The 19,973-nt window shown below is 36.5% G+C and overlaps 1 protein-coding gene across 1 annotated transcript; it reads left to right on the top strand.

Moving 5' to 3' along the window:
* Window positions 1-5,439: 5,439 nt before the first annotated feature.
* PCNP (PEST proteolytic signal containing nuclear protein) lies at window positions 5,440-17,707 on the top strand. The gene is made up of 5 exons (XM_005880206.1): window positions 5,440-5,464; window positions 5,912-6,144; window positions 10,060-10,134; window positions 15,808-15,863; window positions 17,563-17,707. Exons 1-5 carry the CDS (start codon window positions 5,440-5,442, stop codon window positions 17,705-17,707), a joined length of 534 nt encoding a protein of 177 aa, XP_005880268.1.
* Window positions 17,708-19,973: the final 2,266 nt, after the last annotated feature.

Genomic DNA, 19,973 nt, shown 5'->3' with positions numbered 1-19,973 from the left:
CGCTCGCCAAGTTTCCGACGGTGCCGCCCTCTCGCTTACACCTAGCGGGTCGTCTGCCGCTTGGCGCTGGGGAGGTGGACGGCCCCGGCCTTTATTCCCTTCCCTTTATTTTCCAGCCGAATACTGACCCTGTCCCGGGCTGGGTGGAGGCGGCGGAGGAAAGGGGGAAGGAAACCTTTGTCTGCCCGCCGGCTGGTTGCAGCTGCGGGGTCCAGGGTTAGGGCTTGGTTGCCCGGCTTTGGGGTGTCTGCCTTTTCCGAGTCAGGCTGTCGCCAGCTGTCTGCAGGCCAGATGCTCAGGTGCCAGCGGGGGCTCGTGTAACTCTTCCTGTATTTTGTTGCGATGTGCACGCAGGCTGGCTTGGTTTTGTCCCCTCCGCCCCTGTACGTTCAGGTCTCGTGCTTTCAGGAAAAGAAACGCAACGCCTCCAGCCACCCTTTGTCGTAACAAGGCACCTAATTGAACACGTGCGAGCTGATCGTAGTATCTTTAGAACGTTTTCAGCATTACTCCCCAGCTCCCTCCAGTTCTTCTTCCTGACAGTATTTCGTATGAGAAAATACAGGACATTGATGGCATTTGAAGGCAGCTATCAACAACTGTTAATAGGATGTTGAATGTGAACTGCCTTGAGAAAAGTGTAATTGTTCAGTTACTTTGGACACACAAGTTCCTTTTTAAAAAAATAGGTACAGTGGTATTAGTGGAGCCATACTCCTCCCTCCCCTCTCCCCTGGTTATTTACTATCTCATTAGGGACTTTTTTCCCTTCAAAAATTGTCTTGGAAAGTATCGAGTAAAGTTACATTTAAAAATTAGTGATTTGAAGAAGAAAAATCGATAGCCTAAAGAATCTTATCTAGCTTTTAAACTGGCTTTTTTTTTTTAACTCTCTTAACTGAAAGTATAGGAGGTGTATTTAATATGCTGTCAAAGTATTAGCATAATTCCACTATATAATTTTTCCACCACCCCTTCAGTAGGGATAATTAGCTTTAGTATGAATATTGATGTTTCTGTTTTAGCATGTTTTTGGGGAGAGTGGTAGGTGGTATAAAATTATCTTTACTAATTGGTATTAAAATTATTATGGACTCCTTATAGATGACTTAGAATAAGTAATAACCCTTAATAACCCTTATTTGTCTCAGGTGTGCTTTCCTTTACAAGAAAATAGTGCTGTAGCACATAACCTTTTTTTAAAAAAAGAGAAGGTACCATTTTGTTTATCTATTTAATTGTAGGATTTTTATTGTTGTTTTGAGGGAAAGAGAGAAATATTTATTCTTTGCCTCCCTCACACACCCAACTGGGCATGAAACCTGCAACCTGTGCATGTGCCCTGAGTGGGAACTAAACCCACAACCTTTCTTTTGGTGTAGGGACACGCTCCAACCAACTGAGCCACACCAGCCAGGGCACATATAAACCATTTCTTAATGTTAGCTGTTTTTTAAAAATATATTTTTATTGATTTCAGACAGACAGGGAGAGGGAGATAGAAACATCAATGATGAGAGAGGATCATTGATCAGCTGCCTCCTGCACACCCTTCACTGAGGATCAGTCCCACAACCCAGGCATATGCCTGACCAGGAATCAAATTGTGACCTCCTGGTTCTATAGGTTGATGTTCAACCTTTGAGCCACACCAGCTTGGCTAATGTCAGGTATTTATAATGAAGTTGTACAAAGGAATCATAGTTAAAATATTTAATAGAGTGGATATTGCTAAATTGTTCATTTTGTGGCCAGTAGCCACTGTTTTTGAAATACTATGAAGTTTATTTTAAGGGTTTATTTAGAGAATATTCTGGCTTTTAATTCCTATTGAATAGTCCAGTAAATTGGAAGTATAAGTATTTTTTGTGTGATTACTTTCATAGTTAACATGAATTTATGTGAATAAGAGAAGAGAAGAGATAATGCTAAGGGTGAGGCCTTAGGTAGATTTTTAAAAAATATATTTTATTGATTTTTTACAGAGAGGAAGAGAGAGGGATAGAGAGTTAGAAATATCGATGAGAGAGAAACATCGATCAGCTGCCTCCTGCACACCCCCTACTGGGAATGTGCCCGAAACCAAGGTACATGCCCTTGACTGGAATCGAACCCGGGACCCTTCAGTCCGAAGGCTCTCTATCCACTGAGCCAACGGTTTAGGGCATGGCTGAATTTTTGTATCTCCTTGAAATAAATAGAAATTTTAGAGAAGAGCTATTCATATCATAATCATGGCCATTTCAGGATATTGTAGGTTATCTAAGATCTATCTAATGAAATTGACATTTATTATGCCAGGCTATAGGTCTTGAATATGTTCTCATTTAATCTGTTAGGGAGATGGCTGTGTACCCTTTTTTCAGGCGAAGAGCTACCAGTGTGTAAATGGGTCATGAAGGATACCCCTAAACTTACTTTCTTAATAGGTAATTTTTTTTAAAGTAAGATACCTTTATGCCCCAAGGCACTCCTCTCCCCAACCATTCAATGGGGGGGAAAAATGTTTGTACAATGTGTAATTTAATTTCATATTAACTAATCACACTTTGTTCAGAATGAATATAAACTAGATAAAATCCCTTTTATTAAAATATCCCTTGATAAAAAATATAGTAGTTTGATATAACTGTCCATGTTTTGTTATACATTATTTTCTTATTTTTAAAAAGTTGACCATATACTTATTCATCCTTTAAAATATAAATCACATTGCCAAAAATTTTCAAAAATCTTTGGTCATTCAAATTTTTGTTTTCCAGTCTCAAAATAGAAAACATCTCATTAAATACATTGAAAACAGCAGTTTTTATTAAAACCCCTAAATATTAAAGTAGTACATGTTGTGTTTAAAGGAAAGCACTTAATAAAATTAAGAATTGATGTTGTTTTTAATGGTATGTTTCAAAGCTTACATTAGGTTGAAATAATGTTCTAATGAGCTCTCTCTATAATTGCAGAAATTATAATAATCACACTGATAATAACATAGATTTGGCTGTCATATTTCCCCCTTACATCAATTGCTTATTTCATTTTGCTATATTTCCTAAATGTTTCATGTATCTTACTACGTAATTGTTAGAAGAGGATTGCATGAAAAAATAGCAGTTCAGTCCACGAAAAGTGTAATGAGTACTAATAGTGCATCCACCTTCCTTCACTCCCTTTCCCCCCCTACCTTTTATTGAAGAATAAATGTTTTCTAAAGCTACTGAGTATTCACAATTGCTTACCAAAAAAAAGACAAAAACTTATTGAGAGTGAGCAAGGCTAGTTTTCTATATCCAAAAATAAATTGCTGATCTGGAATCAGCCATGTGTGAAAATGACCTAATAGACATAGTATGCTTTAATCTTCAGTGTGCATCTGAGATGTAGGTGGTCTTAATAGTTTGCTTCTTCAGATGACAAAAATACAAATGTGAATATAATTGAGTTGCTGCCAGTTGATTACTTACTTAATGATAGTTTTCCCAGCTCCCCTTTTCATGCTCCCTTTTTCTAGAGCAGTCTCTAGAAATCTCTTCCCTATAGCATGATGCAATTGGACAGATACTATTGTGATCCCTGTATTAGCACATTACTAGTACAGCTAGTTATCACACTTAATGTTATTAATATTGTAGTAAGAATTATATTTTCACTTATTATTTATGCTTTAATTTTTGAAGATTATTTTTTGTTTCAAAAATATTTTCTGGATAACAGGAGACCTAGAATTAGGTAAAGATGGGTTTTAAAAGAACAGGAAATCTTGACTAATTATATAACACTTGAGTCACAGTTCAAAGAGCAGTTATACTACAATTAAAACTAAATGTTCTTTGCACTATTTGTTTTTATTTATTTTCAGAATTTCTATATATTCCAATTTGAAGAGTTTTCAATTTTAGCTGTGTATCAGTCACAGAGAAGTTATCACTGTTTGGGTTTACTGTAAATGTTATACGTGATTAAAATTATAAATAGATGGGGGTTTGCCCTTGGGGGTGGGAGTCGCTGGGGGCGGGGGGGTCAATCGGGGAAAAAGGGGGACATGTAATACTTTAAACAATAAAAAAACTATAAATAGAAAGCAGAATATAATTTAGCATAAACTATTTTAGTTATAAACTTAGACTTTGAAAAAACTTTACATAATCCTTTTTTAAATTTATTTTTAATTTAAATTTATTGGGTCGACATGAACCATATAGGTTTCAGGTGTGGGTTTCTGTGTTACAAGGTCTGTATATTGTACCATGTGCCCACCACCCAAAGTCAAATCTCCTGACACCATATATTGGGACCCCCTTTTCCATCTCCCCACTTCCCTCTGGCAACCACCACATACATTATATTTTTTAAAAAGAAATTCTAAATTGAGTTCTGCATTTTAGCTATTGAATAGTAATCTTTCTTTCTTCAGGTACTTTTGTAATTTCATATCTGAGTAAGTAAATGGCACCTCCTGGGGAAATCCCAAAACCTAATCCTGCTTAATTTCTTTCCTACATTGTCATTACAACTCTCACTCCTTGTCCAAAGGAAATTAAGAGTTATTTTTCCTCTCAACAAAATCAGATGTTCTGTTCAAAGTGCTTATTAACTAGAGACTCTACAATTCCAAATTATATAGATTGAGATATATAGCCTACCCTTTTTTATTTTAATCAGTTACTTGTCAGTCTGTGTTTAATTTCCTCCCTTCCCCTGCATTCAGGCTTTTTGTACTGTTTCTTAACTATTGTCAGAGCTGTCCCTTAGAGCATAAATAAATCCATCCATTGTAGCAGAATACATCCCATAGAGTGAATTGGTAAACTGGGGAAAGAAAATATGAATTTTAATAATAGCCAGCCTTCTGTCTTACCTCTCAATATGTTCTTAAATAGCCTTGTATAACATATCTGAGATGTGAACTCATTTCATCATTTATTAATGCAAACAGGAGCAAAATTACTGAAAAACATCTTGTATGCATGCCTTCTACTGTTTGAAATTATAATTAGCTCATCTTTCTTTCATGATTAAAAATAATGTATAAACCTAAGTATGATTGTTTTTTTTGGGTTTTTTTGTGGGTTCTTTTTTTTTATATGTATAGATGAAAAGAGTGGAAATTTATTGGGAGCAAATACAGACTCCCACATAAGGAGGGGTCCAAGGGGTAACCCACTAAACTCTTTTTTGCTAAGGTTTTTTTTATTGATTAAGTTATTACATATGTGTCCTTATCCCCACATTACCCCCTATCCAATTATGATTGTTAAAAGCTCTTAAGGGTAACTTAAAACAGGTGATAATAACCAAGCTTTCAGAGGAGAAGTACTCAAAGGGTGATAACCTTTGTAGTCTTCTTTAAAGTTCCTTTAAAGATTGTATGAGATGTACATGAGGAACACATCACTCAAGAAAGTTATTCCAGGCTTTACTAACATTGTAGTTCAGGTAATAATGGCTGTTTATAACTGTAGTTCAGGTAATAATGGCTGTTTATAACTAGGTACTTTGTATAACTAATAGTACATTATTGAAGAATATTGGAACTTACTAGTCAAATGTATTATCCTATGATGTGACTAATTGCTCACAAACTAGTTTGTGTAGAACAATTTACAGACCTTAATTTCTAAACAAAATCTCACAAATAACTAGATTATTGTACAACTTAACTGTTTAGTTGAAGGGTCTTTACTTTCTGTGAACTCTGTTTATAATTTTAAATTGCTCTGTATTTTATGCTAGTTAATTCATGGGAGCCTCTTCTACTGCCACAATCTCAGTTCCTGTTGTATACTTTAACAAACAGTGGATGAGACTGTTGGGTCAGTAGGTGACAACTGCAGAGGTATCTTCCTTATAACGATGCTTTTTGAGGTTGCTGCTCCCGTCAGTCTGCTCAGTAAAAATAGCTCATCTTGGTAAGTTGTTTCGACTTCACCAGGACCTGAAGAAGAAGCAGAAAAACCTGTGAAAACTAAGACTGTTTCTTCCAGTAATGGAGGGGAAAGTTCCAGTCGCAGCGCTGAGAAGCGATCAGCTGAAGAAGAAGCTGCAGACCTCCCAACAAAGCCTACAAAGATCTCCAAGTTTGGATTTGCCATAGGTAGTCAGACGACAAAGAAAGCCTCCGCCATATCCATCAAACTTGGATCAAGTGTGAGTTGTTATTTTATATATGATATTCGTAATGGGTCTTAAGAATTTGTTTTGGAAACCTGCTTTCACTGAGTTAGGTAAATTAAGTATAAAAGTGTACCTATAGGTATTTAAGGAGTTATTAGCTCCATGTTCAAGAAAGACCTGTATGAGCTATATCTTAATAAAGTTTTTTTTAATTTTAAAAAGGTTTGGAATATAAGAAACAACTACAAGTAATAGCTTGGAATTTTCCTAAGTTGAGCAAAACCTCTTAAAATTTTTTCAGAAAGAATTTTAGCTTATTTTTCATATCTTTCAATTCTAGCAATATTAAAAATAATATCTCTAGAAATTATTTTATCTTAAAAGGTTAATATTAGCAAAATATTCCTTGATAAGAAGAGCTTCCTGATTATCTTATTTTGGAGCTGCACGAGGACCTTCATTGATATCCTGTGACAGTAGTTCCTTACAGATCAACTTTTCATCCCTTGTGGGGGTTTTTGTGCATGTGTGGTTTTTTTAAAATATATTTTTATTGATTTCCGAGAGAGGAAGGGTGAGGGAGATAGAAACATCAATGATGATGAAAAAAAAAAGAAAAGAAACAAACAAACACCAATGATGAGAGAGAATCACTGATAGGCTGTCTCCTGCACACCCCACACTGGGGATCGAGCCTACAACCTGGGCATGTGCCCTGACCGGGAATTGAACCATGACCTCCAGGTTCATAGGTCGTTGCTCAGCCATTGAGCCACACTGGCAGGGCTTGATCCCTTGTTTAAACCATGAATCAATATTTACGAACTATGGAGTATCTGGAAAGTATTTGAAATACTAGATTGAAGCATATGAGGTTTAGAAATTTGACTATAACTATTTTATATGGTTTATCCAAATAGATCTCTTCTTTAAGAAGAAAAGTTACTTATATGTTGTATTGCTATAAGCTTTAGAAAATAGTTACATTCTTGTGTAAGGAGAAAAATCCTAAAATTGCTTTTGAGTTTCATATCTTTTCTGTGAAAATTAATGCTCAGTTGCTAGATGCATACAGCTTTTTTCTGCATTAGATGTTCATTCAAAGAACTTTAAATCTGATATGGATCAAGTTTCTACTATAAGTGTGACCCACACTGCTAATTTTAAAAGCTACCATTTCTCAGAACTCCCACTTCCATCAAGACATTCAGCTTGTAACTTCATTACTTAAGACTCGTCTCCCTATCAGAACTGATTTTTTTGTTTAATCTCTTTTTTTAAGTTGCATAGACTTACCTGCATAAATATTTTTTTTGTTTTTAATCCTCACCCAATGATATATTTTTTAGAGCGAGTGGAAAGGAGGGGGAGATACAGAGAGAGAAACATCAAAGTGAGAGAGACACACCAATTGGTTGCCTCCCAAACGCACCCCAACGGTAGCTAGGATGGGGCTAGGGATCCTGCACGTGCCCTGGACCAGAATCGAATCCGGGACCCGTTCAGTCTGAGGGCCGACACTCTATCCACTGAGCCAAAACGGTTAAGGCAAAATTTACTTTTTTTGATAGTGATTAAAAATGTATTCTAATGTACACTTCTTATACAGATGTTCCCCTTGATAATAAATTTTACTGTGGTTCAACACACCCCTTAAATTGGATATATAAATCCCTAATTCACATTTAGCAATTTAGTAATGCCTGATCATATTAGATGGGAGGGTTATGTTTGAAAAAGCCTACTCAGTAAAACTAATCTTTGGAAAACAAAAACCTATTTTTATAAAATAAATGATAGTGCAAACATAATTTTCTTGGGGAGTAGAGATGTAAGATATAAGAAATAGTTGGAATTGTTGTTGATTATGTGATGTGAAAAGGTAGTCCGATCAACCAACAAATACTTACCTGGTGTCTTATGTTGTACCTACAGCAAATACATGAGTTCTTTAAAAGATTGAAGGGTGTTTCTAGAGCAGCCGTGGGCAAACTACGCCAGATCCGGCCCGTTTGAAATGAATAAAACTAAAAAAAAAAAAAAAAGACCGTACCCTTTTATGTAATGATGTTTACTTTGAATTTATATTAGTTCACACAAACACTCCATCCATGCTTTTGTTCCGGCCCTCCGGTCCAGTTTAAGAACCCATTGTGGCCCTCGAGTCAAAAAGTTTGCCCACCCCTGTTCTAGAGTCACTATGCATAATCTCCAAATTAACATTTCTTATTCCTTCAGAAGCAAATATTGTTTATAAAAATATTTGTGTGTGTTATAGAAGAAGGGATGGTTAATTTTGTTGCAGGTCAGAGAAAATTTCACTGATAAAGTGATGTTTGAGTTTGCCTTAAGTGCAGGCAGGAAGCGAAGGGCATCTCAGATAAAAGGAATTTCATGTAAAAGCAGTTTATATATGAAGCCATACAGTACATTCAGGAAATTGTACTTGGAAAGTGTTTGGAAGGTGAATATAAGATAGAAAGCCCCCAAATGAGACCATAGGATCAAATCATAAAGGACTTGAATTCCATAATGTAATTTGGCCTTATTCTTTAGGTTCTAGCAGAGCCATAGAACATTATAAGGAATATTGATACTTAAATGGTTTTGCATTTTAGAAACATCACCATATACATCACTCTGTACAAAGGATTAGAAGGTGGGGGAGTTTGACATACTTGGTTTGGGATGGATGGAGTTGACCAGGGGAGAATAGAGAAGGAAAGGTCACTAAAGACAGAATTTAGGGTACCTGTCATTTGAAGGGGAACAGGAGGGAGAAAAGAGAATAAAAGGTCAGAGAATTAGGAAAATTGCCAATAAAAAACAGTGTCACAGAGGCAAAGGTAGGGTTGTTTTTATTTTTAAATGTATTTTTATTGATTTCAGAGAGGAAGGGAGAGAGAGAGAACTATCAGTGATAAGAGAGCATCATTGATCGGCTGCCTCCTGCACACCCCTACTGGGGATCAAGCCCACAATCTGGGCATGTGCCCTGACGGGGAATCGAACCTTGACCTCCTAGTTCATAGGTGGACGCTTAAACACTGAGCAACACCGGCTGGGCAAGGTAGGGGTGTTTTAAAAAAGGAACTGGTGCCCAGCCAGCATGTCTCAGTGGTTGAGCGTCGACCTGTGCACCAGGAGGTCACAGTTCGATTCCCAGTCAGGGAACATGCCCGGGTTGCGGGCTTGACCCACAGTGTGGGGCGTGCAGGAGGCAGCAAGCAATGATTCCCTCTCATCATTGATGTTTCTATCTCTCTCTTCCTCTCCCTTCCTCTCTGAAATCAATAAAATATATTTAAAAATAAAATAAAATGCAAAAAAGGAACTGATGATTAGAGTCAAAAGTAGCACACTTGTCATTGGTGATTATATAATCAGGGTCACCTGATTCTAGTTGAGTGAGGAATCATGAAGAATGGTAAGGGAGGAAGCCAAATTGCAGTGGGTTGAAGACTGAATGGGTGGTGAGAGGATTGGAGATACATACTGAGGACAATTTACTTCAAACAGATTAGAAGAGATGCTATGAATGAAGCATGCTTATATAGGCTATAGGGCAGGAAGCTAGCTAGTAGAAAGATGAGCCTTGGAGTCTTTTTATGTTCCCAAGGTACACTACTTAATTTTAATGTTACAATGGGAAAGTAATGCTGATAATTTTCTCTTACCTGTCCCAGGTGCCCCTTAGCTAAATGATACTAAATTATAGGTCCTAACTAGGAAATCTTTTATAAGAGGGAAAAAATGGACAATAAAGTAAAAAGCTACCCATTGATAACCCACATTTTCAAAAAGAAAGAATGGATTTGTCCAAAGTTTTTTCTGAGTTTCTTACTATTTCTATGAAAACATAAAGTTTAATATTTGATGATAAATTATTTATATCATTAAGCCTGTGTAGATGTTATGTCATACTCTTTAATATGTTTTTTTCTTCAGAAACCTAAAGAAACTGTTCCAACTCTTGCTCCAAAAACCCTTTCAGTAGCAGCAGCTTTTAATGAAGATGAAGATGTAAGTTGACACCCAGTTTTGTTTATTTTACTTTAACCAGTTCTTTAAGAAAGATGTTAGTGGCAGATTATAGGTTGTGTTAATGGTACTAGTGAATTTCCTTTACAACTCTGATCAGTTTCTGTGTGTGAGACATCTGTGAAATCTGGATATTTCTATTTATTATATTTGGTTGTAGGGTTATTTAAAATATTGTTAACTCTGGGGGCAAGGAACTTAATCATTGATAAATGCTTCTTATGAATTAGAGGCCTGATGCACAAAATTTGTGTGTGGGGGGGTCCCTCAGCCCGGCCTGCGCCCTCTCACAATCCAGGACCCTTCACTCCTAACCACCCGCCTGCTTGCTCCTTACCACTTGGCTCGCCGCTCCTTAGTGCTGCCACGGCGTCTGTCTGAGCAGCGCTCCTGTCTGAGCAGCACTCCCGCTGTGGGAGTGCACTGACCACGAGGGGGGCAGCTCCTGTGTTCAGCGCCTGCCCCCTGGGGGTCAGTGCACATTGAGCGACCGGTCGTTCCGCCCTAAGAGTCGCTGGGCTTTTATATGGATAGATAATATATGTATGTACTAGGAAGTATGTAGCATCCAAAAAAAATTGAATACTGCCTTTAATAATTTTTATAGCTGAAGTCTTCAGTGATGAGACATTTTAATAATACAACTGATTCTTCCTTTATCCCCATGAGGCAGCTGTATTGGTTTCTCCCTTTATCCCTGTGAGGAATAACAATTAAATAGTGCAGGTGATTCTGCTAGAAGTTTCACTCAATGAATTCGTATTCCAGAGTAAACATAAGATGCTTATCTGCTGTCATAGGCAGTCCTAGTCCCTTCATGCCCCTCATAGGGTCTCTCTCTCACCATGCTTATGAATGACTATGGAATTTTAAGCATAATTTTGACTTTTCCTTAGACTCTGACTTTAGAACCTAACCCTCATTTTTTAAGATTTGACCCCATTATATAACAATTAAGTGTTACTGGATACATGAGTAAATTGCTCCCAAAAGGAATCTGGATAAGAATTATACATTCGGAGGAGCACAAACACTGGGGTAGGAGTGATTGGGAAGAATATATAACAGAAAAATATGAGTTGGGTATTGAAACATTAGGTAGGATTTTGACAAACCAAGGAATACTTTTGTAAGCTAAGATGTCAATTTTCAAATCACGGTGATAAATACTAAGCAGCTCCATTTGACTGTGCTGGAGATTTTTTTAGTTTTGGGCAAGGATAAATGTGAAATGCTTGGATCCCAGGTCAGTAGGTAAAGAACTGGTCATCACTGTATTCTTTGGACCTTTACTCATTCTACACATTTGAGTACTTTCTATATGCTAGGCACAGTGAGATTACAAAGGTAAATCAGACAAGTTTCTCTAGGAGCTCAGCCTTCTAGAGCAGAGACTTATACATAAAATAGTACAAAATAAAAATCAAAGGTACCTGGAGATGAAGTGATGTGGAATTCAGGGAAAGAAAGAGGCTGGTACTAGATACCTGAAAAGACCACTAGATTGGCAGTCAGGAGACCTGAATTCTTTTCCTGTTTGTCCAGTTCTTAACCAGTAGAAAGCCTGTGCATAAATCACTTTACCTTTTTGGAGCTGTAGTTTTTAAACTGTGAAATGAAGGCTCTATTTAGAACATAGATTTTTAAACTATTTTTCAGAGTTCTGGTGTTCTCTTGAAATGTTTCAGGAGCTACTGTGCTGGAAGGTGATGATACCTAACAAGCAGGGCTCTGGTCTCCTGCCCTGTTTACTTACAGAAATTCTTGTATCTGTTTAATAATTGGGAACCCAAAGTGAGATTTTATTGAAGAAAAAATGTATTTCATTGCCCCATTCTCCCCAGGAAGGTTTAAAAAGTACTAACAAATAATATTTACTGTTTTCTGTCATTTTGACATTCTTAACAGATTGTATGAGGACAATATAGGAAGAAGGAAACATCATGTGTAAAAGTGGAGAGGCTGGAAATTATAAGCAATAAATATATAGTAGTAATTGCTTTCTTTGTTTTTGGGGTTTTTTTGTTGTTGTTGTTTCTTGTTTTAAATATATTTTTATTGATTTCAGAGAGGAAGGGAGAGAGAGAGATAGAAACATCAATGATGAGAGAGAATCATTAACCAACTGTCCCCTGCTGGGGATTGAGCCAGCAACCTGGGCATGTGACCTTTATCAGAATCGAACCCTGGACCCTTCAGTCCACAGGCCCATGCTCTATCCATTGAGGGCAGTAATTGGTTACTCTGAATACCTAACAATTTGTGTTGTTTTTTGTTTTCTTTTTTGAATACCTAACAATTGGGGTATCTTTTCACATAACTTTATTTTACCTTCCATACATCCCTGTGAATCATGTGGTACAGTTATTTCTATTTTGCAAATGGAGAAGTTAAGAAGTTAAATAAAGTATGCATAAGTATGTGCGGATACACACAAATGTTGAACTTAGGTCTTTTGGTTTCTAGTCCTCTGTTCTTTGCATCATCCCTTACTGCTTTCTCTAAATATTTTATAAAGAAATTTTGGACAGGTTCAGGCAACACTCTTTCTCTGCTATAAGATGGTAATGATAGGAAGGGATAAATTTGTCTCTTAGATAAAAGAATGCAATGCATCTAAAATCTTTATCTGGAGAGCATTTGAGATCTTGCTCCCCTGTATATGTTACCTGCTTGGCTCAAATAAACTTATATAAAAAACATTTTCCCCATACCCTAAGTAAAATTGACTAATTAGATTGTACCAAAATTAAGGATTTCTGTTTAATAATATTATTGACAAAGGTAATGATGAAAGCTGGAACAAGATATTTGCAAATGTCTAAAACCAACAAAGACAGGGCCCTGGCTGGTGTGGCTCAGTTGTTTGGAGCATTGCCCTGTACACCAAAAGGTGACGGGATCGATTCCCAGTCAGGGCACATAATCTGCTTGGGTTGCATGTTCAATCCCCAGTCAGGGTGCATGTGGGAGGCAACGGATTGATGTTTCTCCTACCGATGTTTCTCTCTTTCCCCCTTTCCTTTCTCTCTCAATTAAAAAAAAAAAAGTCAATTAAGAAATACCAAAAAATAAAATAAAATCAACAAAGAGGGGAGCGTTTGAGATTTGGTTCCCAACATATGTCTTCAGTTTGTCTCAAATAAACTCTTATAAAAATTCTAAAATAAGTAAAAATAAAATCAACAAAGGACTAATATCTGAAACATACAAAATAAAATATTTATCTGGTCCTTTTTCTGTAGAAACATGGCAAGTAACCTCGAATATATATCTGAGCCTGAAACATATTAGACAAAGGGTATTCTTGTGTCTCTCTAGAGTCTAATTTGGGCAGTCTCTGGGTCTTTCGTGTATTTCATGGCATTAACATTTTTGAAGAGTTCAGGACAGTTATTTTATTATTTTTATTATCATTATTTTAGGACAGTTATTTTGTAGAATGTTCCTTAGTTTGGATTTGTCTGGTGTTTTCTTAGGATTAGATTCACATTCCTTTTATCTGGAATACCACAGAAGTAATGCCAAGTTCTCAGTGTATCATATCAAGGAGCACATACTGTCAATATGTCCCATTACAGGCAGCATTAACTTCGATCATTTGGTTAAAGTGATGTCTGCTAGATTTCTGTACTGTCAAATCACTGTTTTTTTTCTAATTAAAATTTGTCTTATTGGAGATACTGTTTGAGAAGGTATATAGGCATTTACTCTTTTTTTAAAAAATAAATCTTTATTGTTGAAAGTATTACATATGTCCCCTTTTTTCCTCCAGTCCGCCCCCACCCCCTGCCGTCACCGCCCCATTGTCTGTGTCCATGGGCCATGCATATATGCATACAAGGTCCTTGGTTGGTTACCTCCCACCCATTCACCCTCCCTCGCCTTCCCTCCGAGATTCCTCACTCTGTTCCATATTAAGCATTTACTCTTTTTTTTTAAATATATTTTTATTAATTTCAGAGAGGAAGAGAGAGAGAGAGATGAAAACATCCATGAGGAGAGAGAATCATGCATCGGCTGCCTCCTGCACGCCCCCTACTGGGGATCGAGCCCACAACCCAGGCATGTGCCCTTGACCGGGAATTGAACCCGGGACCCTTCAGTCCCCAGGCTGACGCTCTATCCACTGAGCCACACCGGCCAGGGCAAGCATTTACTCTTGAGTGTTAACATCCATTGGTGATTCTTGCTGGAGTCAGTTATTACAATGTTTGCCAAAAGACTTTTATAATTCTTTCTGTTACTGTTGAAATGTGAGGTTCAGGGTGCAGATTCTTCTCGTGGGTTCTTGTCCAACGAAGTTGAAGAATTTGTGGACTAACAGATTTCTTTAATACAAATGTAGACGTTTATTAGAAGCATATACAAACTCCATCTAGGCAGAGGTGTCCCCAAATGGGGAAGGTCTCTCTCTCTCTCTCTCAAAAAAAAATCTAAGTAATCTGAATCTACTGAGTCTCTGTCTCCTGTGCTTTCCTCATTGGTCATTCTGCTACACAGTATTAGTTTCAAAGCTTAAATCTCAAAGCCCACTTGGTGCTCCCCTCTTTCTCTCCCCTTATCTTACAACATTCCTCTATCCTTTGTGGAAATATGTTTCCTTCCTGATATCCTGTGACTTTTCTTTATCCTCTGTGAATGTATGTCTTCCTCCCCCCTTATCCTGTGGCATTTTTCTGTCCTCTGTAAAAGTAAGATAAGCATTTTGGTGCCTCCAAGCCCCCATCTATGCCTTCCTCCCCCATGGATCCTCTCTCAGTTATCCTGGCTGGAGATGTTTTATTACCCCTAAGGCTCTCCCAGCTGCTCAGGTCAGGCTGCTTTTAATTGCTCAAGCCAGAAAGGCCTTAATCCTTTCTGGAACACCCCCCCCCCCCCACCTTCCTATCTGCCTAATTAAGCTAGCTAGCTAACCCTTAGCACTATAAAGAAGAGCTTTCCCTTATTTATATGTGTGGTGGGTTCATGGATTCTTACTTTATTCAATTGGTTATAATGCTCAAATTGTCCCAGATTTGACCAATAGAAACCCCGTTAATTTAAGGACTCCCTTTAAAAAAATATTTAAGCTCAGCAGCAAAATTTATACTTAAAAACTTACATCATTGTAACTTATCCGTAACTATAAATAGGGAAAAAATAGTAAACAAAGAACTTTCAAGATATCTTTTAGTCAAGGAGACATTTTTGAGAAGGAATAATCCAGTAAGATGGTTAAGAGTCTTTGCTTTGGCACTCTTGTTTTGCTGTTTATTAGCTTTGTGACCTTGGACAATTTCACCTGTTTATCTCACCTGCAGATTGGGAATGATGATAATCATACCACATTGTACAATTGTTAAAGAGTTTTAAAATATCATGCATATTAAAGCATTTAACACAATGTGTAGTACATAATCAACAAATGGTTTTAATTCTAGAATATCTAGTTTTTACCAAAAGTTTTAATGCAAAACCAGCACACTAGAAGTGCATTTCTTTTTAAAATGTAGTTAAGATAAATAATTTTCTTCTTTTATCAAAATTTACAGAATTGAAAATGCTAAAAGACTTAGACATAAAATTTTGCATATTGTAATGAAGTGAATTTAATAAATCTATATGCAATAATCTCTGTTAACTTCTGTTTTTCTTTTTTTTTTTTCCCTCCAGAGCGAACCAGAGGAAATGCCTCCAGAAGCAAAGATGAGGATGAAGAATATTGGAAGGTATTATAATTTTTCATAAATATTATAGAAAATTATGGTGAATTAAGAGCAAGAATAAATTATACATAATCTTTTATTGTTCAGGCTTTTCTTGTGTATTGAGCATAACAGTTTTGTTTTGTGAGTTAATCAGTGATCTTATGAGTATTTTAAGAAAATTAACAATTTAAGACTTTCTTTTCAGATACATGTAATCCATATATATATATATATATGTTTTGTTTTGTTTTTTCAAATAAGAAATAGCTAGGAGCAATGTTCTGGTTTAAAATTTATATTGAATTGTTTTCTGGTATAAAAAGAAATGGCTTTCACTCATTTTTTTTATGATATTCTCACCACTTAATCTTGATCATAAATACCCTTTTTTCCATGGTCACTTAAATGTCACATACCAAAATAAAACAAAAGTATTTTAATTTTCCTTTATTGTTTCTGTTGTCATGGAAATAATGTTAATTTTAAGTTAATATGATGTTCGGTTTCCTGTCTTTGTATGCATAAATGGATAATTTAGAAGCTAGTAAAAAAGCTTAGCTTTAAATCGACCCATACTATGTCCCCATTTCTACTTAATGTATGAACTTCCAAAGAACTAATTGCTAAATCCATAAACAGGTATCAGCCTTCAGATTTTCGGTCTATGATTCAAATGGGAACAGTCCCAGTACCTTCATTTTATACTGGAATCTAAGAAATATACCTGGCATTATAACCCAATCTAAACACCAGTATACATCTATCTAAATATGTAAAATTGAAACAGAGTTCATAAAATGACCTAAATCTTTCTGTATGTGATATATCTTCATGCTTTTCTTAAGTTTAATTTTTTATAAATGCTGATGACAAGCCAGTAAATTAATTTCATGACCTTATTAATGGGTTGCAAGCAACAGTTGTTTTGTTTTTTTGTATATATATTTTTCTTATTTCAAAATGGGTAAAGGACTTAAACGTAAGAGGGGAAACCATAAAAATCTTAGAAGAATCCATAGGTAGCAAAATAGCAACAGTTTTTTAAAACTATAATGGTTGCCACCATTGGCTATCCTATATAATAAAAGCCTAATATGCTAAGTGTCCGGTCAGCTGTTCAGTCAAAGCATAATATGCTAATGTTATGCTAAGGCCGCTCAACCACTCGCTATGATGTGCACTGACCACCAGGGGGCAGAGGCTCCGACCAGTAGGTTAGCTTGCTGCTGGTGTCCGGCCAATCCGAACTGAGCGAGATGGGCCGGACACGCCCTGGAGCCCTTCCGTGGTCCCTTTCTGCCTGGCCAACCTCCCGTGACCCTCCCTGGCCCTGATCGTGCATCAGTGGGGTCCCTCAGCCTGACCTGTGCCCTCTCACAATCCAGGACCCCTTGGGATGTCAGAGAGCTGGTTTCAGCCCAATCCCGCAGGCCAGGCCAAGGGACTCCACTGGTGCACAAATTCCTGCACTGGGCCTCTAGTGTATCATAATCACCTCAAATGTTAAAACTACAAATTTACTTGGTCCCTCCTTAGACCTGAATCTGAAATTTTAGGACTGGGTCTGTGGAAAGTATATTTTTTAAAACCTTTGTAGGGGCTTCTGATGTTCAGCCTATGTTTATAATAAGTGCTAAACAAATGTGTTTTGAATGATTAAAAACATGGCCCAAAAGGCTTTGTATAACATTTTGAATAAATTTCTTTTCTTTTAACACAGGGATACACCAACATCAGCAGGACCAAACTCCTTTAATAAAGGAAAGCATGGGTTTTCTGATAACCAGAAGCTATGGGAGCGAAATATAAAATCTCATCTTGGAAATGTCCATGACCAAGTCTTTGGAGCCGACTTTTTTTTTTAAGATTGAGTGGTACACTAATAAATGAGAGTTTGAAATTAGACGTAATTTATGTTTTATATACAGATTTTAAGACATTTGCTAATTCTGTAGTTTCATGTAATTAGTTTCCAAAGGTTACAGATAATTTTTAAAAAATCAGAAATGGTACCTTTCTAAGAATTGCATATTTTTTTAGATACAACTATTAGCACATTAAGAGGGAAGCAAAAAAGTTATTGTCTGTTTAAACTGCAAGCAATTACTCTAACTTAACTCCCTTATTAACCTAAACTTTCTGGCTCCCAGGAACAGCCTTATAAAGAGAGGGAGTATTGTATTGGGAGGAAAATGTTACTGGAGTATTGACTAAAAGTGAATTGGATAAAATTAAAGTATTGCTTTTTTTCCTAATGGGCATTTGTTTTGTTTCAAGTCAAACTAGATATTGCATTGCTATCAGTGGATACAGAGGCTTAGCTCTTTAAAAGAAAATTTTTTTAATTTTATGTAAACAGTTGAGTATTTGATATAGCCCACTTCACCTTAATGGGTCTTGTCTGCCTTCATTAGTCTACAAAGAACAACCGTTTGCTACCAAAGTAAATCAGTATTTTGAATGTGCTTCTCTTGGTTTTTGTTATTAGCTTTTGTTGTTAGTTCCTCTACGCATTTCCACCAGACTTGAGGCAAGTCATAGGAAGCTGTTTCTTTTAAAATACAAACCATCACCAAAAATTTTAAATGTACATAATACTTAAATATTTGGCTGTTTTTATTTTTTTAAATGTAACAGACAGCAAAAAAGCAACATAGTGTCAAGATGGAAAATGAGAAAGATGCACTTTCTGTAATTGTCATACCATTTAAGTTACTAATTTGTGAATTCCATTTTGATTTGTACTTAACTACAGGAATTCTTATTTAATACAATAAAATGGTTTATTTTAAGTGTATGCATATTAACCAATGGCCTCTCAAAAGCACATTTTCGATATTGAAAATAGAAGAAAAGAAAATGCATCTTTAATCATTTTATGGAATCTTTGACCACATATACTTTGTTAGAGCTATGTGTTGTAGGGTTTTGTTTTGTTTTTGTATTTTTGTATATGAATTCTTTTTTAATGTGACAATTAAACACATCTTTAAAGGTATAGTCATAGATAAAAGAAAAATGCAGTATAATGATTTCCTTGAAAACTTCTACAATGTTAAATTTGCAGGCAGCTTCAGACTGTCTTAATGGTGGTAACTAATCGCTCAGCTCTTTTAAAAGGTAGTAACTCCAGAGAAGCAGCCTGTATATATTCCTAACACTTTGTTCACTTTCATTTATTAGAGTAAGTCCCAAGTAAAACAATGGAAATGTATATAGAACTCTTAGTTCTTACCTACTTGATTTAATGATATCAAGATACATGAATTTAACTCACTTTAATGTAGGCAAACTTTTCATTTTTGTTTATTTTATTGTTAAAATAAAATACCTCTCCTGCATATTCTTTTCTTGACTCAAATGAAATATTAGCCTATGGTCAAGATGGGAGAGAGAAATAACTGAGATGAATGTCTTTACTAAAATACCAATAAATTTGTCAAACTCAATAGTGTTCTTATTTTCTATTATGCTTAATTGTTACTGGGTTTTTTTGTTTTTTAACAAATGTTACAATTGTTGCTTTTGCCCACATTGTTGGCCAAGGTAATGGGAGGTTTTAAATTATTGTTCGTTAGACTCTATCTAATTTAGTATTTAGTTCTATAGCATCCTTCTCCTCCCCTGCCAGAGTGTTTGCCCTATGCTGTAGAAAAGCCTGCCAAAGCATATCCAGTGTTAGAAGGTATTCTCTTACTAGTGTCTACCATCCATTAGCTCTACATATTTTCTTTGATTTTTAGAGGGAGAGGAGAGGAGAGAAGATAGAAACATCTCTGAGCGAGAAACATGGATCTCGGGCCCCCTGCACGCCCTCCACTGGGGATTGAGCCTTGAAACTGAAAGGACAGAACAGGACTGATAGCTGTGTTCCTAACTCCTCTTCCAGCAAAAGCCATAGAATGTATCAGTTACTCAGCCTGCCCTTATCTCAGCCAATGGGAATGCAAGGGAAAACAAACTCAAGGCCGAAAGTATGCTGACCACCCCCCTGTCTTTGTGTAACCAGACCCTAGCTGCACCCTGCCCTTGCGTCACTAGCCCCCGGCCCTCAATCAACCAACCGGAATCGGCCAAATCAGTGGTCAGAGTGTGCCCCCACCCCCCGACCACAAGCCCTATAAATTCTTT

Source organism: Myotis brandtii, unplaced genomic scaffold (genome assembly GCF_000412655.1).
Source record: "Myotis brandtii unplaced genomic scaffold, ASM41265v1 scaffold63, whole genome shotgun sequence".
Lineage (NCBI taxonomy): Eukaryota > Metazoa > Chordata > Mammalia > Chiroptera > Vespertilionidae > Myotis > Myotis brandtii.
Note: the sequence above shows the minus strand (reverse complement) of the source record. Positions and strands in the feature narration are given on the sequence as shown.

What these genes read in the sequence shown, in the direction of transcription:
- PCNP (XM_005880206.1), top strand. Translation starts at nt 5,440, where the DNA reads ATGGCTGTTTATAACTGTAGTTCAG. An exon ending in TGTTTATAACTGTAGTTCAG is followed by an intron (nt 5,465 to 5,911) that starts GTAATAATGGCT and finishes CATCTTGGTAAG; the next exon opens with TTGTTTCGACTTCACCAGGA. An exon ending in CTTTTAATGAAGATGAAGAT is followed by an intron (nt 10,135 to 15,807) that starts GTAAGTTGACAC and finishes TTTTCCCTCCAG; the next exon opens with AGCGAACCAGAGGAAATGCC.